This window comes from Lepidochelys olivacea, assembly GCF_965140295.1.
Source record: "Lepidochelys olivacea isolate rLepOli2 genome assembly, chromosome: 1".
Classification (NCBI taxonomy): Eukaryota; Metazoa; Chordata; order Testudines; family Cheloniidae; genus Lepidochelys; species Lepidochelys olivacea.
In genome coordinates, this window is record NC_140411.1 from 156,845,488 (window position 1) to 156,873,158 (window position 27,671).

At 44.2% G+C, this 27,671-nt stretch overlaps 1 protein-coding gene across 1 annotated transcript in view; it reads right to left on the bottom strand.

The window, feature by feature from the left end:
• Window positions 1-19,443: 19,443 nt before the first annotated feature.
• NDP (norrin cystine knot growth factor NDP) overlaps window positions 19,444-27,671 on the bottom strand; it is a 29,186-nt gene continuing 20,958 nt past the window's right edge. The window contains exon 3 of the mRNA XM_084625572.1: window positions 19,444-27,157. Within this exon, the coding sequence (XP_084481698.1) occupies window positions 26,930-27,157 (228 nt within the window). The 3' untranslated portion in view covers window positions 19,444-26,929. The remainder of the gene's footprint in view (window positions 27,158-27,671) is intronic.

The following is a 27,671-nucleotide window of genomic DNA, read 5'->3' on the forward strand; positions in this document are numbered from 1 at the left end:
GCTAAGCATGTATAAAGTGTGAAAGATGGAGAGATTTACACCCATTATTTGGGTAAAAATCTCATTATCAAAACATGATAATACAATTAATTTCTAATGGAGTGCGTAATGAAATTTTATCGGATTTGAAACATGTCAAATATTACTCAATTATAGTTCTTTTAATTTATGAGAAACTGGGTGCACTGGAAGACACTAACGTTTTTCATTACAGTGTGTAGTTGAACCCAAATTGTAATTGTGATTTTGTTAAAATTAAATGAGTACACTAGTAGGAAATTTGTTTTATTTCACTAACTACAAATTCTCTGTTTTCATTTTTTTTTTATTTTAAACAGTCAAAAAAAAAAAAAACATTGCAAAGTGAAAACGTGTGTAAAAGCCAAAAAAAAAAGGGGGGAAGGTGGGAGCCAAAAATTTTTTTGCTTGGGGCGGCAAAAAACCTAGAGCTGGCCCTGCTTCCGCTGATTTTAATGAGGAGCTTAGCTTGCATATCTTGCCATGAGATCTTATCAGCACATCTGGATGGGAGCTTGCTTTCATTGTCTTTCCACAGATCTTTACCCACGTGCCCTCACACCATGTTAATGGGTCTATTTCAAAGGGTCACAGATGTAATTATGCATATACCTACATAAAATTGTGTAATATTACTAACAGTATTTATTACTAATTAATGGTATTATTTAGTTATGCTTTAATTAATAGCATTAGGGCTATAAAATGGATTTTTCAATTTAGAATTACCTAACAGTTGAAAAATTAACATTAACTAGAATTTTAAAAGATTTAGAAACACTGCAAAATATTTTATGATAGCTTTTATTATTTGATTGCCTGATCTGGTTATCTTATTGTGTTATCAAATTATTTTAATCTGCATTCATTGTGAGACATAGTATTTTCATTTTGTTTTCTGGCAGAATAGTAAAAAGTGGATTAATCTCATCTGTATTAACACCTGCTCCTTTTCCTCATTCTGACTGGGCCAGTCTTCTATTATATTCTCTTGACTTTAGTTATAGGTAATCAAGACTTCTGTTCCTCTGCCAATGTCTAATCCTTCTTCCATTGAAGTAAAATTCCCCTGGTGAGATGCACACATGTTATAATTGCTGACAGACTGATTATTACTTATAATTAAACTGATGCAACCAGCTGGATTAAGTGAATTGTTCACCGTACTTCAAAAAGAAACAATAGGGTAAATCTCAGCAGCTTTGCCCAAAGAGAGATATTTTTTCCGCACAATTCTAGTGGTAGTAGTGTTGTCTGGTAATATTATTCAACAATAATTTTCACCTGAGTGAAATCAGACACCTAAGACTGTAATCAAAACTGAAGCTCAGATTGTAATTGCAGGCCCAGGAAGCTACAGTGTTTATATAGGTGTCCAACAGTTAGGTCTCAGTACACAGTAATCTTCAGTATAGGATTTAAAAGGTACAACATAGGAATTAAAAGAAATAAGGCAAATGTATTTCATTGCCTGGTGCATCTTTTTAAAAAAAACTGCATAAAAAACAAAGTTGGCAGGTTCAAATCCTAAATTAGGTTGTAAGTGAAAGTGACTTTGTGATCTCATCCTAACCCTTTGTCATGATTTGTTCAGATCCCAATATCGTATTAATAATTGTAAAAACACTTCTCCCGTTGACATAGCTGCCGCCTCTTGCAGAGGTGGATTAACTATGCTCACAGGAGAAGCTCTCCCATCGGTGTAGTAGCGTCTGCACTAAAGCACTACAGCGGTGAAGCTACACCTGTGTACATGTAGACAAGCCCTTAGGATGGTATTTGTGTTCCTCAGAGGATTATGCAACCACAATCTCATAGCTATAATATTTTTGTAAACATGTACTTCGACCAAAATTCCACTAAGGGGCCAGTCTTGAAGGAGGTAATGCTCCATAATACTGCTTTATTTATCCAAGACTCTTTTTCACTAGACCCCCAGAAAACAAGCAACCTGACTTTGCATGTAATTCCATTTATCTATCCTCCACTGAACCAGCATTCCCTCTTCTTTGAATTGTGTGGTTACGAGTCACAGGCCTGGCCTGTGCCTTACAACCTCAAAACATTATTTATTCTGTTTCTGAGGGTGCAAAGTATTTTCAGCTATTATTCAGCTATTAGCATGGATACCTTTCTTCAGGAACACAGTTACCAGTCTTATTTTTTCCCTCCTGCATTGTTACCGTAGTAAACAGATGGCCTATGTTATACTTAGGCCCTGTTGTAAAAACGTGCTATCATTGTGACTGATTGCAGCAAGAACTTCTGGGGCAATTGGAAACCCTTATGTCAAGCCTTCAGAGACTCCTAAGCCTGCTCAGCATGTGATGGGAGTGTTGTAGACCTTTGAAAAATGTGCAGGACACAGCCAAAGGCCTGAAGAAGGAAATGTAGGTCAGTTGGAACAGAATCAAGCATCTGTCAGAAGATAGAAGGAAAATCAAGTAAGAGCAGGTGCAAGAAGACATGATTAAAGATCCTGAAAGAGTATGCATTAAGCATATTATAGGCTAGGCAACCCGCTGTCTAGCTACAGCAGAAACGGAGGGCTCATGCTCACTGCCCAGAAGCTGCAGGCTCAAATCAGGCCTCCTGTGGCCAAAATATAATTCCAAATAGACAGCTTCTCAGTGTCCATTTACTAGCAAAGCAAACAAGCAAAAGGTGCAAGGTATCTACAAAGCAAGTCTCTACCATCCTTTTAGCTCAGCTTAATCAGAAACTGATTCATTACTGGATCTCCCTTCTTATACAGATTCCTGCTTCCTGATACAGGAATCATCATCACCTGGGCTCATCCCCATTCAGTAGTAGTTTTTCTGCAATCCCTGCAGTGAAGCAAGACACCTGTAACTCCCTTGTGCTCAAGGACTGGTTTCTCTGACCCTCTCCTCATCAAAGCTGAGCCATGGTCTATACACCCTATAACAAAGCATGCTTCTGTCTGAATGTTTATCTGACCCTTTCACTGCTCAGCCTGCACTACTTGTGATACAGATTAAGAAACTATCATGATGTGGTGTTATGCATATGACCCCAGGCCCTGAAAGAATTGAAGCTGCTAACTCTCATGGGACTTAAGCACCTACATACCTCAGAAGATCTGGGTCATGTTATATTATGATTGTAAGCTCTTTGGGGCGGACACTGCCTTTTCAGCCTGTTTCTCTACAGCGCCTAGCACAATGGGGTCCTGGTCCATGACTGGGGGTGCTAGGTGCTACTGCAATACAAATAATAATCACTAATGTAATATCTCATTATACTCAATGTATAGTAACAGATCACAAGCCAATGGCAAGGTTAATGTGCTGTGTTCACTATTTTATTCATGCTTGACACATGTTTTTAGAGATTGGGAGAGAGCAGCTGAAAGCAATAAATATGATTTAATGCAAATAGGAATAATATGGTAACAACAGAATCTGTCATTATTTACTGTAATGATAAATACTGTCAGTGACCCCTCTCATGTGAAAGGGCATTAACTGTTGTAGTCCTGACTCATGTATGATGAGTGGTACCAGAAAATGAAGTTTAGCTTTTTGCTAACATTCCTGTGACATCTTTATTTAATATTGCTCCTTATTTGTATAATTACTGAGTTTTACTCAAATTAAGGGGAAAATGTGGAAAGGAAAATAATAAGAAAAAATGGCATGAAAAAGCATGGTCTTTAATTATTGGCCAGCAACAGATGTACCACAGTTAAGTTTGCAGGATGGTTTTTATTTAAATATGAATTTTGCACCCTCTTTAAAATCAATCTGTGTGGTCAGGTAGGCTTGGAAATTGGTGTGTCAGTTCAGGGATTGGAGTAGAATTTGTGGTGCATATTTTATTCTATTTGATCAAGGTTTATTTGAGATATGACTCTTCAAAGTATGTCCTAATTTTAAAAAATCAATATTCTTACAATGCTTTTTTGCCTACAGGCAGAGAAAAAGCAAGGTCCAGGATCCCCCTGAAAATAGTTGAATGAGGAAGTCACTATAAGGGGAAAACAAAGAATAGTCACATGATTAATATAAAGGACTAGGAGCAAGGAGAACTGGGTTCTATCCTTGGCTTTGCTGCAGCTCTCCTGTGTGATCTTGGGTATGTCACTTTAACTAGAACTTTTGATGTGGTCGCTATCTTTGGCTTTCACCTCTGTGTCTCAATCTCCTCTCTATAAAATGGTGATAACTCTAGTTCCTTATTTCTCAGAGTTATTGTATAGATAAATTCACTTGTGTTTGGGAGATTTAAAAAAAGTGGAGCTGGGGGAGGGGGGTTGGAAGGGATGCGGGGGGCCCAGAGCTTTCTCAAATAGGGGAGAAGAGCAACAAAACTAGAGCTGTGTTGGGGCATATGGAAAATAGTGGGATGATAAGAACAGTGTCAGGGTAGAGTTAAAGGCTTGGATCTCTCTTACGTACGGGGGAAGTGTGGGGCCCAGAGGGACCAAGTAGCTATGGATAAAGTGGGCTAGGGAGCCAGGGGACAAACCCAGGTCCTTCCTTCGGAGGCCTATGTAGACTTTCTGAGGAAATAAGTTCTACCATGATGGTTTAAAATAGAAGCCATTGGGAGGAGGGTTCTGTCTGATATAGAAACTTGCAAAGAATCTTTTGGTACCATTTCCAAAGCACCTTAGGGCTTGTCTACACAGCACTGCAGGTAACTCTACAGGGGCGTAGAGTGCTCTAACATGTTGCACTCTAACTGCCCCGTTTAGACTCTGCTGGCACAAACCAAGAGGCACCTGGTGCATGTTAATGTAGTCCTGCTTGAAAAGGGACGACATCAGCGCAAACTGGGTACCTTTAGGGTCATGCCAGCAGGGTCTCCACAGGGCAGTTAGAGTGCAACACATACAGTTAACACCCCTGTAGAGAACACTACGGTACCATGTTGACAAGCCCTTAAGATTTAGAAGCCTAAGGTCATTTTCAAAAGCAACAATCTCCCAAATCCCCCTTTTGGTGTCTATACCGCACATTCACTGATGGCGGGGTGTGAGTACATGCACTGCACACGCCCTTCTTAGCATGGGTATAAATAGCCGTGTAGGTGGTGAGGCATTGCTTAGGTGAGTTGAGGAAAGACATGCCAGAATATTAGGACATCTTAGCTCCCTACTGCTGTAGCCTTTCCCCGCCACAGGGAAAGACTACAGCAGTGGGAAAAGGCTCTGGCAGAGGGGAGCTCTCAGAGCCTTTCGCTAACGCTTTTAGCTACACCGCACAGCATTGAGGCAGCCTGTGGTGTGTAGCTACATCTACCCTACACGCCACACCCAGTGTAGACAATGCCTTAGGCACCTTTGAAAATGCTACCCTTGGCTCCATATGCATAGTTCTGTGAATAAAACATCCCATCTAAATTGCACAAAGATATGTGTGCTTTCACCATATATATATATATATATATATATATATATATATATATGTTGTAGAAACTGTGTTACATCATGACTGTTCTGGAAAGGAACAGGCAAAATGCATCATAAAGAAAATCCATCCTGGGTAACCTAAGAGGATACATTTTACATATGAAAAAAATAGAATTCATAGTCTGGGAGCCATGCAGCACTGAGATGAGCACAATTAACCCTGATGTTTGTCTAAGAAAGAATAATATGAATAAGCAAACCATTCTTATGGTGTCTTGTGGCAGAGAAAGTTTTTACTTTACACAGGGGCATGCGAAAGGTGGGGCAAGTAGGGGCACGTCCCCCCAAATAATCGGCAGGGGCACAGAACTCCTCCAGCCTAGGGCTGCTATGGGGAGAGTCAGCTCCGTCCCGGGGCCACAAAACATGCCCCTCCAAAAGCTGTGGAATGTCAATTCCTATGCATGCCCCTTACTTTACAGGTGTGGGTGGTGTACCATTCCAACGTTCTGTGAGTCATGGCTAATTTTCAGGAAGCTCATATGAGTTTCCGCAACAGAGGAAACTCATTCCATTCCCAAAGTGGTCAATGTTGAATTAGACTTCTAATTTTTTTTATTTTATTTTTTAATTAGTAATAATAAATGTGTAGGGTCTGAATAGCATGTTTCTAGTTATATAATGTAGTCCTGTCTTAGCTCTTTAAAATTCCTCCTGCCCTGCAAAGCATTTCCTGCCCTGGGCTGTTGTATGAACTTCATGGAACAATGCTGAGTTCCTGTTTGGAAAAAAAAAACACACTTCCATCACGTCAGAAGGAATTTTAAAGGGCTAGGACAGTATTTTGTAAAATGGCAGCTCTCTCCCTCAGAAGCAACTGTTTACTTTATGCATGGATATTCACAGCTAAACAGTGTCTAGGAACTACATAATGCTGTTGTAATTCCTTCTTTAGGCTACCACATCTGTAAGTGAAGACTTTCACTTGAGCACTGTATTGATACTGTAAGCCCTTTTCCAGTCCCCTTCTTCCCCCTTATGGAAACAGCTGGTGGTTCAGAATCCCTGCTATTATTCTGCTCTCCTTTGGTGTCTTTTTATTATTTCTCTGTCCTCAGTGGGGTACACACCTTGTTTACAGTCATTTGTGAACATTTAGTCCTTTTCCAGGTCAGTCATGGAGATATTACACTGAACAAATTCCCACCCCCTGCAAAAAAGTCAATGCATTGCTCTATATTGTAACTCTTTATCTTTGGTCTTTCCACCCATTATCAGTTCAGAAGGCAGCGTTCATTTCCAAGCCATTTTGAGTTATTTTCCCAAGTCAGACTTCATGAGACACTCTGTCAAATACTTGACTACAAACCGGGTCTATTACATCTGTTCCATTGCCTTCTGTCACTCATTTTCTAATTCTATCGTAAAAAACAATCAAATCTGTCCGGCGAGATTTGTTCTTTATAAATATTTGCTGCCAATTGCTTATTTGAACTCTGCTCCCCACTAGAGTTGTCCAGTCATGTAAATAAGGCTGTTGTGAATAGAAGTCTCCTTGACTGACAGCTGTCACAATCACAGTGTCATTTGGCCCAGAACAAGATTTCATATCAGGTTACAGTAAGTGCAATAGCTTAAAGACATGATAATTTATATATTCATTATATTAAATTATAACAACAGCATTATGACAATCACTTCATTGACACGTTTCACCGCTATGGAAGCAGATTGTAGTGAAGTGTGACAAAGTGGGTATTTTCCTTTGTTTTGTGGCATGTGAGTCTTACGGTTTTGCATGAATGCTGTGTGTGCCTCAGTTTCCCTGAGTATTGCACCAATGTCTAGGTGGTGGGAATAAGGATGTGTGACTTTTTTGGGGCTGCTCTAGCTGCCTGCACGGATGCTATGGCTGCCCCCTCGTAACCTGAGACCCAGGAGAGGGATACGACCAGGTGACTTTTGGCCCGGGAAGCGAGACAAAGGCTGGAGGAGGAGCAACGGGTAGGGCAGGGGCCAGGCAGCTGGAAGTGAGTCAATCTCCTCTGGCTTGGGCTGCAGGGGGACGACCAGAGCTCTGGCTCTGGGCTCCCCTCCCCCCAAGATGGACTTGGCTGAAAGTCACTGATTTCTGTGCTAACAAGTTCTGTTCTATGCTGTGTTCCTGTCAACTAATAAACCTTCTGTTTTACCGGCTGGCTGAGAGTCACTGCTGACTGCAGAGTTGGGGTGCAGGGCCCTCTGGCTTCCCCAGGAACGCACGGTGTGGAAGGGGATGCTGAATGCTCTGAGGTCAGACCCAGGAAGGTTGAAGCTGTGTAAGCTTCTTACCCTGGAGACAGTATGCTCAAAGAGAGGAGGCTCCCCCAGAGTCCTGACTGGCTTCATATGGAGTAGTTCCAGAGCATCGCCCTGGTGCCTCCGTTACATGGGGTATTCCAGAAAATAACTTTGGTGCTATGGTGTCTCGCATGACTGGCTTCTCAGTTCAGGTACAGGTCAAGGTGCTAGTGACAATCACTAAAGCCTCACATGCGTCCTGCCATGCTGTGTGACATCTGCTGAGGCTTCTCTGCTGTCATTTCATGCGTCTCAACTGTCCATGGCTGGCAGCATGATATTTTCAGTGTAAGGCTCCTGCTTTTGAAACTTGCTCTCCTGACTGTTCAGCTGAGCCAGAGAATGACAAGTGTCAGACCATGCTCAAGCTTTTCCCTGGACACTGCTGAATTGTTGTTGGCTGTTTTAAATCAGTTGGCATAAGAGGGTGGGACACTATTGATTTTGCTCATTGACAGTTGGATTCTATAGGTTTGAATACCGTAGTACAACTCTTGGCTACTTCTCATTATAGGTGCTATCTAGGAATAAAAAAGCCCAATAACATTCTTCATTCTTGTCCAAACCTATTGGGAATCCAGTCTCAAAGAGATCAGTGCTGACTTAGCCTGGTATTTTTTTTACTGGGTGTTTTATTTAGTAATAACAACATGCCAGGGTTTGAACAGTGAGTTTCTACTTGTATACTGTAGTCCCCTGTCCTCTGACCCCTGTGCCCTGCAGAGCATTTCCTGCCCAGTTGAGTTTATCCTCCCAATAGAATTTAAAATGGTGGGTAAAGTGGGACGGGGGGCATACAGAGCCCCTGGCATGAGGAGAAAAATGGGGGACCCTGGCATGGAGGCAATAGGCACCCCTGGTACAGAGGGAAAAAGAGGGGGAAACACATAGCCCCTGAGGGGAAGAGTGGGAGACTCTGGTGGGGTGTGTGACGTGAGAATGGGAGGGCACAAAGAGCCCCTGGCCTAGAGGGAGAAGGGACAGCCTGCTATGGGTGGTAGTGGGTATGGAGCACCTCTGGTATGAAGTAGAAGGAGGAAATAGGGAGCACACAGAGCCCTTGGCAAAGGAGGGAGAAGGTGAGGGGCTTGCCGGGAGTCCCTGAAATAGAGGGGGATGGGAGGGTAGCACGCAGGGAGCGTGTGGGAGGAATGGAGGGACACAAGGAGTTCTGGGTATGTCCTATGAGCTCTGCCTATAGAAGCTACAAAGTATGTATCACCCTCTAGGGCAGGGGTCAGCAACCTTTCAGAAGTGGTGTGCCGAGTCTCCATTTATTCACTTTAATTTAAGGTTTCGCGTACCAGTAATACATTTTAACATGTTTTAGAAGGTCTCTCTCTAGAAGTCTATATATTATATAACTAAACTATTGTCATATGTAAAGTAAACAAGGTTTTCAAAATGTTTAAGAAGCTTCATTTAAAATTAAATTAAAATGCTGAACTTATGTCGCCGGCCCGTTCAGCCTGCTGCCAGCCTGGGGTTCCGTTAGAATCATAGAATCATAGAATATCGGGTTGGAAGGGACCCCAGAAGGTCATCTAGTCCAACCCCCTGCTCAAAGCAGGACCAACCCCCAATTAAATCATCCCAGCCAGGGCTTTGTCAAGCCTGACCTTAAAAACTTCTAAGGAAGGAGATTCTACCACCTTCCTAGGTAACGCATTCCAGTGTTACCTAGGCCGGCAGTGGGCTGAGCAGGGCCTGCGGCTGGGACCCCGGCTGGCAAGAGTCTGGCAGCCAGAACCCCAGACCAGCAGTGAGCTGAGCGGCTCAGCCCGCTGCCGGTCTGGGATTCCATCCGCCGGCTCCTGCCAGCCAGGATCCCAGCTGTTGGCCCCACTCAGCCCGCTGCCGGTCTGGGATCCCAGCCCTGCCCACATAGAGTGGGTACCTACCTTCTGCCTGGTTCTAGCCCATTCTCTTCCTCTCTCTCTCTCTCTCTCTGCACTGAGCTGAGGGTGGGAATGCACTGAACACAGGGCTGGGGGTGAAGGAGCAGGCTGGGGGTTGGGGTGTAAGGTCTGGCCAGGAGCTAGAATGAGGGAGGGGGCTCAGGGTTGGGGCAGGAGGTTTGGGGGTGGAGTGCTTACCTGGGCAGCTCCCATTTGGTGCAAGGGGTGGGGATGGGAATGTGGGGGGTGCAAAAGTCAGGACATGGGGTATGGGGGGGCTGGGTATGTGTGGGGGGTGCAGGGGTGTGGGGGGGCTGGGGGTGTGTGAGGAGGGTGCAGGAGTCAGGGCAGGGGGCTGGGGGAGTGTGAGGAGGGTGCAGGAGTCAGGGCAGGGGGCTGGGGGAGTGTGAGGAGGGTGCAGGAGTCAGGGCAGGGGGCTGGGGGAGTGTGAGGAGGGTGCAGGAGTCAGGGCAGGGGGCTGGGGTGTGTGGGAGGGGTGCAGGGATCAGGGCAGGGGGCTGGGGTGTGTGGGAGGGGTGCAGGGATCAGGGCAGAGGCCTGGGTTCGGCAGCAGGCTGAGCGGGGCTGGCAGCTGGGACCCGGCAGGCAGCAGCATGCCATTAAAAATCGGCTCCCGTGCCGTCTTTGGCACGCATGCCATAGGTTGCTGACCCCTGCTCTAGGGGCAGTAAAGCCTAATCAGGATGAATTCACAAGCAAATTTATGCCACAAGCCCCACACAGTCAATGCTACAACTCAGAACAAAAGTCTCATTAACATTGTCTTCCACAGAGACAATATTTCAGTTTATGAGGAGTGCTCCAGTTAACGCAAAGTGTGAAAATAAGGACAGTGGTTCTATATTCCCAGATGTCTCTGTGTGCAGAGGATAAGAAAGTGAGCTGTGTCCAGCAGGACTGAAGCACTGCTATTCCCAGAGTACACTGATATAGGAGCACCACCTACAGGCTACATACTTAACTCCAGTTCTCTTCAGTTCTCATCAGAAATGGATGAACAAACAGTAGGAATGTCATTGTCTGTGGCTGCGATTATGTGCCGATTCCCTGGAGAAGGGCATATTACATGCAGACAGAAATAAGCAGATGTGGAATTTCTGTACTCCGTCATCCCAGAAAGCATCTCAGATCAAAAGGATTTTTGTGTTTGCCTTACTGCTTTCTTTTTTTAAACTCTGAATTGCTCAAGGTCAGGCTATCATTCATGCAGCTATTTTATCTGTAAGCAATAGTAGTAATAATAAAGTTTAAAACCCCTCTGTAAATTTTTAACCTCTTGCTGAAAGGTTGCAAACCATTTCCTTCAAGCTGCTGTTACTCAAGTCATGGCTGGAAACCAGCATTTGACAATAAACAGGATATTTTTCTGTTGCTCTAAATTTAAAATGCAAGCCTAACCGTAAGAGGGAAAAAACAGACAGTGTTTTCTAAATGTTTCAGCAGAAGCCAGATTATCCAGAGGATCCAAAACTCTGTAATACCTGTGAATATAAAGTCTGAATTACAGCATTATTATTCAGTGCTTGAAAGTATTGTCAAGAATAAATTAAGAGGATATACAAGTCTTTTTTTCTCTTGTATCTATCTTAAAACTGACAGGGTTATAATGAATCACAGAATCATAAAAATATAGGGCTGGAAGGGACCTCAAGTGATCATTTAGTCCAGCCGCCTGCAGGGCCACTGGAACAATTTGTGTAGGGGGGGTGCTGGGAGCCATTGAGCCAAACTGTAAATCTTGTATACGATGGAAACCACTTCAAGCCAGGGGTTGCTGTCGCACCCACAGCACCCCTAGTTCCAGTACCTATGGCCCCCTGTGCTGGGGCAGGACCAAACATACCTATGCCATCCCTGACAGGTGTTTGTCTAATCTGCTCGTAAAAATATCCAGTGATGGGAATTCTATAACATCCCTTGGTGACCTATTCCAGTACTTACCTATCTTTACAGCTAGAAAGTTGTTCCTGATATCTAATCTAAATCTCCAATAACTTCTTGTCCTAACTTCAACAGTCAGGGAGAACAATTGATCACTGTCCTCTTTTTAACAGCCCTTAATGTATTTGGAGACTATTATTAGGGCCCCCTTTTTGAGTCATCTTTTTCTCAAGCCAAAATATACCCACTTTTTTCTAAATTTTCTGTCATTTTTGTTTCTCTCCCTTGGACACTGTCTAATTTGTTCACATTTTTCTCACCCAAAACTGAGCCAAGTACTCCAGCTGAGTTCTCACAAGTGCTGAGTGGAGTGGGACAATTACCTCCCTTGCCTTACAAATGACAGTCCTGTTAATACGTCCCAAAATGATATTACAACTGCATTACATTGTTGGCCTCATATTCAATTTATGATCCACTACAACCCCCATATCCTTTTCTGCAGAATTACTGCCTAGCCAGTTATTCCCCATTTTGTAGCTATGCATTGATTTTTTTTCCTTCTTAAGTGACATACTTTGCACTTGTCTTTATTGAATTTCATCTTGTCAATTTCAGACTAATTCTCTGCTTTCTCAAAATCCTTTTGAATTTTAATCCTGTCCTCTGAAGTGCTTGCAGCTCCTCCCAGCTTGATGTCATCTGCACATTTTATAAGCGGAAGGCTGGGCAGCAATCTCCCCAGCACAGGACAGGAGAGAAAGAAACAAGGGAAACTCAAACAAAAAAACAGCATGGTTGCAATACTGATGTGCTTAGATGGCAGCTCACTGGGATTTAATATCCCCTGCCCATTGTGGAGAATCTCACTGTATTTCTTCAAAGGGAACTAACAGCTTGTCTACGTTTATGGCTAAATCGGCACTGCTGCGATCGATGCAGCAATGTCGATTTAATGGGCCTGGTGAAGACCCGCTAAGTCGATGGCAGAGTGCTCTCCCATCAATGTCTGTACTCCAGCTCCCCAAGAAGCATAAGGTAAGTTGGCAGGAGAGCATCTTCCATTGACATAGCATGGTGTAGACACCACAGTAAGTCAACCTACGTTTCGTCGACTTCACTTACATAACTGAAGAAGAGTAACTTCGGTCGAGTTACAGCTTTAGTGTAGACCAGTCCTAAATGTGTGAAGCCAGCACTGGCATTATTCATGGATATTTAATATTTGAGCTCAAAGATTTAATGCAAAACTAGAGTCAAATTTCAGTCCTCATATGTTTGCGGCAACATCTTACAGGACCCCCCTCATTTCCCAAACTGCATTTTCAGCCACAGTTTTATATGTGAAGGCCCCCAGATGTGTGAAGTATTAGCAACTCTCTCTCAAAACCTGAATAGGGCTGATGTGGTAGGAGTGAGGGGGCAGAAAAACAGAGAGGAAGAAAAGCTGAATGAACTAAAGTCTGAACTTACCTAAATTAATGTTAACTGAATTTTGAACTTAAAATGCTGAGGACTACAGCCATCTACCCCTTTGAATAACCATTATTAATATGACTAGACCGGGGTGGGCACACTTTTTGGCCTGAGGGCCACATGTCAGTATGGAAATTGTATGGAGGGCCAGCTGGGGCAGGGGATTGGGGCACATGGGGGGGATGAGGGCTCCAGCTGGAGGTGCAGACTCTGGGGTGGGGCTGGGGATGAGGGGTTTGGGGTACAGGAGGGTGCTCCAGGCTGGGATCAAAGGGTGTGGAGGGCAATCAGGGCTGGGGTTGGGGGGCGCAGGGGGGCTCAGGGGTGCAGGATCCAGGTGGCGTTTACCTGAAGCATCTCCTGGTGGTTCCTGGCCAATGGGAGCTGCAGAGCAAGTGCTTGGGGCAGGGGCAGTGTGCGGAGCCTCTGGGCTGCCCCTGCTTCCAGGAGCCATGCAGAGCTGCTGCATGCACAGAGCAGAGCAAAGCAAGGCAAGCCTCTGACCCCGCTCCCCAGCTGAAGCACGGAAAGCTCCCAACCCTGCTCCCCGGTGGGAACTTGAGGGCTGACCCACCCCTGGACTAGACCCATCTCAGGATTGGGCCCCAAGAGAGGGATTTTCAAAAGCTCGGAGAGTGTGACAGATTGCTGTTACCAATCTGCCTGAGGTGTCAGGTGATCAGGCTGAGGCAGCAGGATCGTTAGGGGAGGAGACGAAGGAACACACCAAGTGACTAAATTTTAAAGCTTTATTAATAAAATAACAGCGGTCAGAGCTTGGCAAAGCACAAACAGGAGAGGAGGCCCCTGGTAAGTGGCTTTGATTTTGGGAATCGCTGAAGCGAGTTGTTGAGGGCAGGAGGGTTGCAGAAAGCAGGCTTGTGTCTGTATGATATGTGGTCATTACACCACATGCCTATCTGAGCAGCAGAACAGGGTGTTGATTGACTCCCTCATTTAATGGGAATCTGCCTCAGAGATCTCCAGGAAACTCTCATGGAGATATTGGGCAATCCGCTGGTGCAGATTCTTGCCTCATTAAGGGTAACTTTCCCATGCCACTCTGCCATCACTGCGGGGGGAGGGGGGAATCATTGTTGCACACAGGTGAGCCGCATAAGGGCCAAGGTGGAAGCTGAGGTCTTGGAGAAGACCCTCCCTTGATTCTCTGCTCACCCTCAGCAGTGAGATATCTTCCATAATGAACACAGCCTGTGGAAAATGTGGGGACAGGAATGATTATAAGGCCCCCTCCTACAGTACTGGCTCTCCCCAAGAGCCATGTGCCCAGCGTACAGTCGGGTCCTGGAACACTGATTTCCCCATCTCCTGCGGCTACTCACCATTTTGGGAGTCTTGTGGCTCATGTGTGCTTGCCTGGGGTCAGCCAGTTAGTGACAGGTATGTGAAGAGTGGCTGTGTGTTAAATCACTGAATCAGTGGTCTGTGTGTTGCAAACAATACTGCTTCTGTAAAATGTTGCATTTTGGCTTCACAGATGTGACCTTGGGAGCCCAGCCTCCCTCTTCGTTATCGCCGGCTGAACGGCTGCACAGAATTAGAAAATGGCCGTGAAGAACTAACGAGGACTTTCTGTGTGAGGTCATGATGCACGCCGCCGCCGAGAAACAGGAATTGAAGGAGTGGCGGGACAGCGAGAAGAGGGACCGAAAGGAGAACGGGGCATGCCAGAACGAAGTCACAGAGCAGCTTTTAAACTTTATGGAGCTCCAAGAGGTCACATTCCAGGTACTACTACTAGCTACTAGCACTGAAACCAAGCAAGGAAAGTTAAGCCTTTCTCTGCAGCTGCTGTTGCAAACCTCTTTCCCATGTGCCCCCCAGACCCCGCCAACACACTCTTAACAACCTCCTGGCTCCAGTCTGTACCCGCTGCATTCCGCTCCTCCCCCACCATAGACTCCCAGTAGCCACTGCACTCAACACCCGTCCCTCTGCAGTTTAGCCCTGCTGAAGTACAGTACCCGCTGCCCTGTACTCCAAAGGAGAAAGCTGGATATGATACCTGGACATACAGAAATTTTTAATCATCCCGGGACCTTCCCTCTTCATGGGACCCAACCTTCCCCCATCCCTCTCAGTGCTGGTGTGTTTTTTGTTTGTCTCGCTCCTCTGGTTGTTGTTTTTTAACAAAAGAATTGTGTTGGTTCTAAAGCACTCTATTCCATTAACTGAAAGCAAACAGAGCCCAGCAAAGCAACAGGCAATTTTCTTAAACCTTCACAGTGCATCGTCTGCACCAATCACAATCACCTCCCAGCATTACAAGCACTGCACTCCCAAGCATAGCCACAAATATTAGTGGCTTTCAGCTTCAAATTGCTGCCTCAAGGCATCCCTGATCCTTATGGCCCCACGTTGCACCCCTTGAATAGCCCTGGTCTCCGACTGTTCAAATTCAACCTCCAGGTGCTGAGCCTCAGCGGTCCAGCCCTGAGTGAAGCTTTCACCCTTCCCTTCACAAATATCATGGAGCGTACAGCATGTGGCTGTAAGTATAGGAGTATTGTCATGGGCCAGGTCCCACCTCCTATATAGGCAGTACCTGTGGGCCTTTAAACAGCCAAAAGCACACTCAACAGCCATTCTGCACTTGCTCAGCCTGTTGTTGAACAGCTCTTTGCTGCTGTCAAGGTGCCTTGTGTGTGGCTTCATAAGCCACAACATTAAGGGGTAGGCAGGGTCTCCCGCGATCACAATGGGCATTTCAACTTCCCCTATAGTGATCTTCTGGTCCAGGAAGAAAGTCCCAGCTTGCAGCTTCTTGAACAGGCCAGTGTTCCGAAAGATGCATGCGTCATGCATCTTTCCTGGCCAGTCTGCGTTAATGTCAGTGAAACACCCACAGTGATCCACAAGCACCTGGAGAACCATAGAGAAATACCCCTTCCAATTAATGTACTTGGTGGCTATGTGGTCTGGTGCCAGAATTGGAATATGCGTGCCATCTATCGCCCCTCTGCAGTTAGGGAAGCCCATTTGTGCAAAGCCATCTGTAGTAAGATGAGGCCCTGAAACATAAACCCTTGATATCAAAGCCCCGCTATGGGACCTAAGGCCTGAGCTAAAGTAATGGTCAAGACGTTGCTAACATAAAGCAAAGTTAAGCTGTGAGCCAGAGGCAGGCCCTGCTCACGGAAGCTGGCAAGGAAAGGGCTGATGTTCCATAAACATATGCTATTGCACAAACAAATGCCTAAAGTGGATTAGATATCAGAGCCGTACACAAATGGTACAAGAACATTCTTCTACCGTCCACATAGATAACAAGGACAGGGACAAAAGGCTAGTATGATGGATAGAGTTGTTTTGTTCGACCCACCATGTACAAGGTGAGAGGCAGCACCTTACTGCGTAGAAGGGTGGTGCATTGTTACATAAAGGGGTTGCACCTCAATACGTCAGGAGTGTTATGTAACTTGGTTCTACCTGTGTATAAGAATACATCCCTGGGGCAGTGTCTTTTGTCCGGCCTAGGGGGCAGTGGAAAATCCTGCCACTGACTAAGCTGTGTCCATTGTCAGGGAGCACATAGGGACAAGCAACAAACTGTATATAAGTTATATGAATCGGGGAGTTAGAGATTGTGTTTCTCTTCGATAATAAACCTGGCCAACGTGCCTTTGTACCTTACTAGAGTTTGTGGTCATTGGGGGCTCTGTCAGAGTCTGCTGTGATAGCAATCTGCAGAGCCGGGGCAGCACACAGAGGGACCATACGCATGCAGCTAACTGATATCAATATCGAGCAAGAGCACACCACACCTGTGGCAACTGACAACACCATCCACAATGTCACACACGTTGCCCAGAGTCATGGTCTTTCGGAGTAGGATGCAATTAATGGCCCTACACACTTCCTTGAACACGCATCCAACAGTAGACTTTCCCACTCTGAACTGGTTAGCGACTGATTGGTAGCAGTCTGGAGTAGCCAGCTTCCACAGTACAATTGCCACACACTTCTCCAATGGCAGGGCAGCTCTCATTTTCATGTCCTTGTGTCGCAGGGCTGGGGCGAGCTCATCACAAGGACCCATGAATGTGGCTTTCCTCATGCGAAAGTTCTGCAGCCACTGCTCATCATCCCACACATGCATGATGCTGTGATCCCACCACTCAGTGCTTGTTTCCCAAGCCCAAAAGCGGTGTTCTACTGTGGTCAGCACCTCCGTGAATGCCACAAGCAATCTTGTGTCGTAGCTACCATAGGCGCCAACTTCACCACTTTCCCCTGGGTGCTCGACCCCCCCCCCGCCCCGGGTCCCACCCCCACTCCACCCCTTCCATGAAGCCATGCCCCTGCCCACCTCTCCCCACCCATTCCCCACCCCCATTCCAACCCCTTTCCCAAAGTCCCTGCCCCAACTCCGCCCCCTCCCTGCCCCTATTCCAACTCCTTCCCCAAATCCCCACTCTCGCCCTGCCTCTTCCCCTCCTCCTCGTCCTCTGAGCATGCCACGTTCCTACTCCTCCCCTCCGCCCCCCCCAGAGATGCTGTTGGCAGCAGCCGGGTGGGAAGCACTAGGAGGTAGGCGGAAGAGCAGGGACGCGGCACGCTCAGAGGATGAGGAGGAGGGGGGGTGAGGGGAGCTTGGCTTCCAGTGGGTGCAGAGCATCCACAAATTTTTTCCCGTGGGTGCTCCAGCCCCGGAGCACCCACGGAGTCAGTGCCTATGGTAGCTACTACGAGTGGTGAGATCAATGTCAAACTCCTCTTGCTTCTGTAGTTTAAGGAATAACTCCACTGCCTCTCATGACATGTTAGTCAGAGCGAGCAGCATACTGGTCAACAGTGCGGGATCCATTCCTGCAGACCGAAGAGGCAGAGCACGCAGTACACAAACCGTTGAAAGATGTCACCAAATGCAGATGGAAGCACAGAGATTGCTGGGACACGAAGCAATGCATCATGGGGTATTGGGACAGGACCCAGGATGCCCCGCGACCCCCTCCACCTTCCCACAACTCTTAGCGGTGGAAGAGGAAGAGATGCTCTGTGGGGTAGCTGCCCAGAGTGCACCGCTCCAAATACCACTGCAAGTGCCACAAGTGCCATGCTATTGTGTAGACAGCTGACAGTGTGAACACACAACAGCGGTTTCCCTTCTGCACTCTCTGAGCGGCACTGTAACTTTCAGTGATGTAACTCTGACAGTGTAGACATACATTGAGACATACAAACTGAGTTAAAGCCACTTTAATTCTAAATAAGAGTGTCCACACAGGGGTCCAAAGTGAATTAAGCGAAAGTGAATTAAGAGCACTTTAATCCTAAATAGGATCTTCCATAAAGGGGTTTAATATAGTTTAACTAATCCACTTTGAAAGTTAATTCAGATTAGCTTTCCTGAATGCCTCCATGTAGCCAGGCCCTTAACGTTAATTCAGTTAGGGCTTGTCTAGGTTTACAGTTAGTGCAGGACAGACTGGGGTATAAATTTACACCACGCAATGACTATCCATGTGGAACCGACTGCTCCAGAGTAAAAGTTTCCTAGTGCACTTTGATCTACCCTGCTTTGAAATGGGAGTAGATCAAAGCACACTAGGGTACTGTTAGTACGGGGCAGCAACATCCACGTGGGCAGTTAGTATGCAGCACACTAGTGTAAGGTAGATTTACACCCCAGTCTGCCACACATGAACTGTTCCTCTAGAAAAGCCCTTAGTGTTAATTAAGGAATCTTCTTGGGACAAGTCCCATACTCCATGTTCAATAGAACACAGAACACACTCTTATTGTCCCCAAATACACAGCCATTAATAATAAACTAAAGGAATTAGAGATCACTGTTCCTCCTGTGCCATCTTTGCCTTCCTATGGTTATAGTCAATGGGGAAAGAGCTGCACTTTTTAATATCACACAGGAGTTTAGATGAGGCACGGTTTCCAAATGCCCAGAGCAATAATTTTATTACAGAAGCAATAAACCATGCAAACATCCTGAAGTTATTAAAACAAAAATATCTGTGAATTGACTATAAGGAAGTGGACTAGAGAAAATATAGATTGTGAGTGTACCCACTAGGGACATGAGACTTCCTACAGGGTAAGAGTCTAACTCCTTTTCTCACAGTAAGTAGTGCCTTACTTCTTGAACAACTCACCTGCTTTCATTGAGACCGTTCAATAAGTTAGGTACTAGAGAATGGGAGCAAGGTTGCCCGGATTTGGCCCATACTGAAATTCGATGGATCAGAAGAATGGCTTCTACACTGATGGGCACACAAAGAGCCTGCGTCTCCTCTCAAACATCAGAAGTAACTGGATTAAAATCAGTGGAGTTATGCGGTTTAAAAGCAGTATGAGTGAGACCAGAATCCAGACCCAGTGAGCCGCCAAAAAAAACCTGCAGCGGCAGCTCTTGTGTAGCCACAGGAGACGGTAAGAAACTAAAATAACAACATATTTGAAAAATAGTTGGAGGCCTTCCTTTATCTATAATAGTTTAACATACAAACACCTTCCATCACAAAAAAAATCACAAAACAGGTTTTCTACTTTTACAAATTGTCAACAGAGCACACAAAACATTTACTGGTCTATTGAAATAAATACTATCATCTCAGTGACTGCGTGCTCAGGCCTGCCCTCCTGTACCCTGCTACATGTACATTATGCTGCAGCCATCTTGCTATGGCAACTGTGAAATTCAAACTTTATAGCCTGCGAGATTTCCCATATTTGAAACCTCAGTGCCAAACAGTGATGCTCCTGACAGGATAGTATTATGCACAAAGCCACCTCCAGGTGACCCAATCTGGCAGGTGGTTTTGGTCGTGGCAAGTCATTTTGCTCATGCAGCATTTATAACTCACAAAAGTGTAATTATTCTTTTTGCAAAAGCTCCTTAATTGTCACATGTTGTTATAGCTTTGCAACATATCTGGCAGATAGCAATACAGTATATACATGTAAATGTGTTATGCACATAGATCCATTAACCTTATTGGCGTATGTAAACATCCCTCTTTCCAAAGCATTTAGAGCATTGTGTTTATATGGATCTAAGTATTTTACGAATGAGCATCAACATTAACCTCTTGCTCCCTAAACCAAAAGGGTTTGAGCTGCCTGAGGTTGTATTGCTCCCAGATCATGAGAATCTGAGCCTCATGTTGCTCAACAGTGACACCCGCTGGTCATTGAAGCAAAGCATTGATAGAGCTAAGAGGGAGCTGCCGAGAGACGCCTCGAAAGAACAGACTCAACCATCTAAAAAATTCAGTATTACATATAGCAAGTCTCATTTTTAATGTTACCAAATTGCTTCTACATAAAACAGTGAACTGAGGCTGATTGTTCTTAAGAATCTTACTACTGCTGCAAAATTACAATATTGAAAACCACATATTGATTTCATATTAAAGGAATGGATGCTTTTATGTTTTCAGATGCTTTTTCTATTTGAAAGTAGAGTGCAGACAAAAGAGCCTAGTCCTGATGGAAAATTAGAAAATCATAAAATCCATGTAGCGCTCATGGTTACAGATAAAGGCAAACTGATCTATCTATAGACTAGCTCTTTAACTCTTCCTAGAAGAAGAATATTTGTAAACAGGGGCATCATTTCAGCAAAATTCTGGTGGGAGGCATTCTATGTGATTATGTTATACCCTGCAAAGCTGGGGCTGGGGGGGGGGTGGGAAATGGAAAACATAATGAAGCAAATAGACCTATGAAAGTTGAGGGGGCAACTGCCCCTGAGTCCCCTAGCAAATGATGCTCTGGTTAGTAAATTACTCAGGGAGTTTTATATTTTTTTTAAATTTTGTTTTTTAAATGAGCCATGTTGTTATTGGTTAATTTTGGTCAGCTGGCTAAAGGAAGGGTTGATTTTTGTCACAGGTAAAAGATTTATGGTGTTTCTTTGAAATCCCTTTTAAATTCCTCACAATGTTCCAAAATGGTCTGTTATCAACATTGGTATTTCTGGAAGATGCATTTCTCTGTGACGCCCCAATAGGAATGCTTATTCCTACCAATAAGACCCTTGAATGCTGGAGTACTGTCTTCTGATTTATGTAAAGCAGCTTTCTCCTAGCACAAATCACTGAAGGGCCCATATCTGTACAACACCCTGCCTGGCTAAGTAATTTGGAGGCTGTTGATTACCTGTCCAGAATTTCTTTGAGCCACATGTAAAGATTTTGACCCATTCCTCACAGAATACCAGGGATAGACTCATTATTCACATTTCCGACCACCCCTTTTTGCACTTGCACCATATAAGAAGCTGACCTACAGCTAGTTTAAAACACTCTGTATAGCATATTTGTAAGGGCACCTGTTACATCTGTAGTAGTGTAATATCTCTAGTAAAGTTGTCAATCACTTGTGCTGCACTAAGTTTTTTGTTTCAACCTTTGTGTTTCAAACATCTATCGAGTCAAAAAAGGTAAGAAAAATACAGGAGCTCAATATGCTCATGGTGATCTGTTTCAGTCTCCTGCTGGTACTCTGAATTTTTTAAGCTGTTTGGATTTTCTGAAAAATACCTATGCACAGAGCTAGAGGGCAAGTTCCCTGCTACGCAGAGCTCTCTTTTCTTTAGGGCCTAATCCCATTCCTCTCAAACTGCATTGCAAACCTTCCATTGACTTTAGTAGCATAGGAAAACGGCACTGAAATACACCAGAAAAGGACACACCAGCATTCTAAGTAGCTCTTCTTCCCAAATCAGATTCTAAAAAGCAGAAGTAGTACTGACGAAAGACACACACAAGAGCAGGAGACTGGAATATTCCATTGCTGCGGTAACTTCTATTTTTTATTCTTCTTGCCTGTTCACAAAAACACATTTAACTGAAAATTATACACCTCCGTCTGTGTGTCAGTGCAAATCTGCTAGAGTTGCCCTGTCGCACACCTGTCTCTGAGATTATAAAATGTTTTAATTTGTTATTTGATGGATAGTAAGAAGTGCTCATTTAGGTCCTGATCTGAAGCCCCTTAATGTCAATGAACTTCATATCAGGCCCCTTTATTGTACTTAGCATTGGACAAACAGCAGACACAGGCACTTGATTATGCCAAGCAGAGACAGACAGGCTCAAGGGCTCTTATTTGTAAAAGTTCTCCATGCTCACAAGCCAAGGAAAAGTGTAATTAATGTCCCTGTGGACATCTTCAGGAAAACAGTGAGCTCTTAAGTTAATTGTTATTATTTTTATAGGGACTGACCCATCCAAAGCACTTAAACATGCATGTTACTTTAAGCAAACGAGTGGTCCCATTGAAGTGGGGCCATAGTACTCAACATATGCTAGATTATGGTATTTTTATTCTGACACGTTACAACTTCTTTTTAACGGGGTCTCTGATATACAACATTGGCTTATAATGCACTTCTTACACATAAAAAATCCTGATGAAGCTGTTTACTATAGTTCTCTTCCATGCTTCAAGTTTGTGTCTTTCTCTGTCTGGGCTCCATTAGTAACTCATTTTAATGCAATTAGCCCAATTCAAATTGAACTATAGCACTGCTGATACAGTAGTATATGGTTTTAAAAAGTAAACTAGCATGATGCTGTGTACTGCACCATGGTAGATGTGGATACAGAAGAGATTGTTGGGGGTCTGATTTTGTGGCCCACACATTAGGAACATGATGAAGAGAAAGGAAGAAAGGGGAGGATGAGACAGGAAAGCAGAGAGAGGTGATGATGGCCTTTGGTTGTAGGAGCATCACTTGTTGGGCAAACCACAGAATGTTCTTGGAGGAAGCTGCCCATCCTGCAAGTCTGGTGGATCCTTCTTCAGTAAGGGTCAACCTCAGTGGAAAAAGAAAAACCACACAGACACACACATTCAGATGCTGAGGAGAGGACACTATTGCAAAGAACCTGCCCCTCCTCCTGCCCCTCAGCATTATCTAGACAATTGTCCCTTTCCCTTTCTGTTCTCAAGGAACAACATTATTATAGAGGTACTTAGAGTGTAGTCAAACCTTCAGAACATATCAGAGATGTATCAAGTACAATCTCATGCTAAGGAAAAGTCATTTAATTTTCATATTTTCTCACACGAGTCAAATCCTGTGGTCCTTCATGTTCAAAGATGGTTGCTCTATATGGGGCACTTGAATCCATATTGTTGCACATAACTGATGATTTGTGTACTTTGTTTAGTTGCCTAAAATGGATATATAGGTGTCAAAATATGGATTTAGGTGCTAAATTTTAGGCACTCATTTAGTGACAGCTACAGTCTGGCTGTAATGATAACCCCCAGGGATGTTAGAGGAGGAAGAATGAACTGTATGACCTTTTTCTTTCTAAACATCATTCAGCCACTGAGTTGTCATGAAGTCCACTATTAATAATCATTTCAATTGTCTAGGACTGGACAATTCCCATGCTACATGAAAACTGGGCCTTCGGCCCTTATCTTCTGAAGTCAATACGAGTTTTACCTGAGGAAGGGCTAAGCAAAAACTGAGTAAGAACTTAAAGATTTTGCTCAGAGTTTGTTATTTACCAATTCAACTTGCTTGCAAATAGGGTTGGCGCCTTCAAGTCCCAACTCTGTTATATTTATCTGACTCTGTAATTAAGTAAAAAAAACTTGAATTGACTCACAATTATTTGCCTGGCAACAGATTTTGAGGTCACAAGGAGATGACTTCACTATAGGATCAGGAGAAGGGGAAGGAATTTTGGGTGTGAGAGAAAGCTTTTGTTAAACCACAAATATCTTCTGAGACCAACTGTCGCAATAATAGCTCTTGCATTGTGATGGAAAAGGGACACAGGACTAAATATATCCCAATTTTTTCTCTCACTATAAATATTCTCTTTTTTCTAAGTTGGCTCTGGTGTGAAAGTCTTTCTTTAAATCCTTCCCCCTGCCCCCTTCTTACCAAAGAGAGAGAGAGCAACAGCACAACCAATGACTTTTTCAATGAGGTATTATTCATCAATCCAGTCCTGTCTAGCTTGAGACATTGGCTACTGTACAGTAAAAGCTCCAAGCAGCAGATCCTCAGCCTGTGTAAATTGTCAGAGCTCTAGTGTCTTCAGTGGAGCTAAGGATCTGCCCCTTGATGTCATGTGGTGGGGGAAAGGGGAGAGACACTGAATACCAGCAGCTGCCCTTAAAATTTTTCCAATACCTTTGATAACTAAATAACATGACTTCAGCTCATGCAGAATTCTCTATCTTAAGTACAGGGATACTTTGTATATTTTGAGGTAATAGTATGTAGTTATCAAAGACAAAACTGAAAATGTATTAGGGCAACCACTATAGTTTTAGATTATTAATGGTTCAGATAATCAAGGGGATTTTCTACATAATTAATATGGAGACATGGTCCTGTTTTGGATAATGAAGCATTTTAGGTAATGAAGCTTGGACACACAAAAATGTTCCTGAAGGAGGAGGGGGGGTCTTGTACAAACTAGTTAAGTGATAATACTCCGTACACACTCCTATCTGTCATGTTCAAACTATTCATCAGATATGAAAAGAATCACCATCAGAATGAAATAATGAATCACATCTAATGATCTCATTGTGGTCCTTCAGGCATGGTCCTGGCATTTGACTATGAGCTACACAGCTCGTAACAATTTGATTCACGCTTCATCCACAGCTCTAAGAGTTCTTATTTTAAACTGGCCATCAATGACAAGATACTCTCCAGCAGACAGGGGATACTCTTTTCAGTCTATACCATCTATCTATCACTAATATCTATAAGTGTCTGTGTACATTTGGCCCCAATCATTTTCTATTTTTACTGAATTACATCCTGCTCCAGAATTCAGCTGAGTATATGCCTGCCATTTGTCTCTACTTCCCATAGTGCTCCTGGGACGGTAATGGTCAAGGACATTGGATCTGCCTGGTCAACCACAATAATGCATATGTAATCCATGGAAATGCTCACTTCCCAATTTCAGGCCACTTAATCTGTTTCTTTATATTAGAGAAAGACCTTGGGGAGTCCTTGAGCATGCTCAATGGAATTCCTGTGATGTAATTGCCAAAAGCCTGGTTGCTATATATGGCAATTGTTCAAGACAGATTAGATGGTATACAACAGATGGGCTGTATTCTGGACTTGTCTACCCACTCCCAACCTCTGCCCCTCCTATTCATTATTGTGCAATGACGTTCAGATTACTGCTGGAGTAACACTGGACTTTATGCATATTCCATGTGGGTGTCAGTGTGGATTTGAAGCTGGACTGAATCATGGCATTATGAGCCATGAGCTCTCTACTTCTTTGGTTTGACTATCTCACATGGAACACCTGTTTAGGTTGATCTGGGTTCAGGGAAGAGATTCTGTAGCAGGTTGACTATCCTACTCAGTATATCGCCATTAAAAGGAGCCAAGATCCAAATAAATTTATGTAGTTTCCATGTTGTGGAAGGCTATGGGTATTTATTGTTCAACTGACCCTCCCAAAAGCTAAATGTTTAAGAGCAGGGCCAGCTTTAACTACAAATAAAGTAATCTGTACCTTAGGGGCACCGTTTTTGAAACTTTGCAGAGATGACCCATGCCTTCCGATGCGGGGGGAGGGAGGTACAGTGAGGGCAGTGGCTTCAGCAGATGTTACTGAGCATGCTCAGTCCATGTAAGCATGCTCATTTGCTCAGTACAAGCCAAGCAGCAAATTGGGGGGCCATGTGACCCCCCCACACACACACACATCATCTCTTTTTACATGCCAGGCAACCTCCTAACTCATGGGCTAGGCCTATTTCCTTGTCCAACAGTGGTCCTAGAGGGGAAGGCAACTGGTGGTCGGATCCTCCCTTGCAGAGAAGCAGCATGATCCAGTAATTAGTACACAGCTGGGATTCAGGCTCTGCCAAGGCCTTGTTGTAGGCAGATCAGTTAACTCCCCTGTGCCTCAGATTCTTTATCTTTAAAACAGGGATAGTGATACTTACTCACTTTGGATGAAGTACTTTGAGATCTATGGATACAAATTATTCCTACATATTGTTATTATTCTGGCAGCTCTGGGATCTGTTCCTCCTGAGGCCAGCCCAGTTTAAGAAGAGATTCTGTTTAAGAGGCTCCATTTTTAAATTGTAAACCAGTACTTAGTTTCTAGTTTTTAATTAGTGCATTTTGTGACAGCTACAGTCTGGCTATAATGATCACCCCTGCGATATTAGAGGAGAAAGAATGAACTGCATGACCTTTTTCTTCCTAAACGTCACTCAGCCACCAAGTTGTGAGGCAATCCACTACAAATAATCATTTGAACCGTCTAGAGATGGACAATTCCCATGCCTCATTCGCTATCCAGTTTACTTTTCAATTATTTATTCATAATTTCAGCTAAACCACAGTTAAAATTGTCCAGAACTTGTCTGCCAGATCAAGTAACATATATCCCTTACCATCAACGCAGTTCATTTTAAAGGGCAATATAACTAAGAGACGGAGAATAAAATGACACAATAAGCAGTCATATGCAGGAATGGAGCGATTCTGCTTCCAAATGTCAACTTTTGTAGAATATAGTACCTCCAGCAGATGGACCCCCGTTGTTCTCTCTCTGTGTCTTTATTGTTCACTGGCAAAAAAAAAAAAAACTCCCATCAGTCCTTATTCAAAACTCCCAGAGCAGAAGAAAGGCTGAGCCTGAAAATATACCCCCCAAAGTATCCTTTCAGGGGGAAAAAAGGGTTCATGTCTCCAGGGTTTTGTCTTCAGCACAGACCAGCAGATGGATGTCTTTGTTTTCACAATCAGCACAATCCAGGGCCCTGGTGTCTTTCATTTTCTACTTCTCAAATCCAACCCAGCTTGATGAGTCCTGGTTGTAGGAATACTTTAATAGTGTGCTGGTGAGCTCTCAGTGGCTGCGATTGCTTTCTGGGAGCAGTGTCCCCCCCTCTCCTCATTGCAACTGGTGTCCCCCTAGGAGTTGCACTCTTCACAATGGCAGGATAGGATGTAACGGTACGTAGCAGTGAGCCTCATGCCACCTGAGCAGCGCAACCTCATTGCTTTCAGCTTGGAGGTCTGGGGCCGGCAACAGTGGCAGGTAGAATGGAATGGTTGTTTTAGGACTGTGCTGAAGGAGACCATCGGCTCAGAGCGTGATGTCTGACTGCAGCGTCCCTCGCAGCGAGCCAGCAGCACCATCTGCAAGTTAGAACAGAGAAGAGTTAGGAAACGTACACACTGTGTTAGTGTGTGGCCAGGGAATACAGACATGGAGTTCAATCAAATGTAATTGAATTGAAGTGTCTCAGGATTAACTGGGAAACACCTGGTGGTGGCTCTTGACTACCTAGTATGATGCAGAACAGTAATAATGGACTATGTCCAGTCCAGATTGTTCAATGTTAAGTTGTATTTTATGTACAGTCGTTTAGAAGAAAGCATCATCAGCGTCCTTGAGTTCTGGACATCATCATCCATTGGGGATTTGGGGCCTGGTCTTCAGAAAGCCAGGGCTTGTGTTTCAAATACAGTTGTATGTGCAATTACTGCAACTGTGCCTTGGCCTGAGCTCTCTGAAAATCAAGCCCTGAAATCATAACTGACCAATCAGGTCGTGACTCTTAGTTGGCTAATATTTAGCATTTCTAGTTAATAAAACAGGTGGTCACCACAGCTAGCTTTTATGGTCTGTGCATCCCTTAGAAAAATAAAG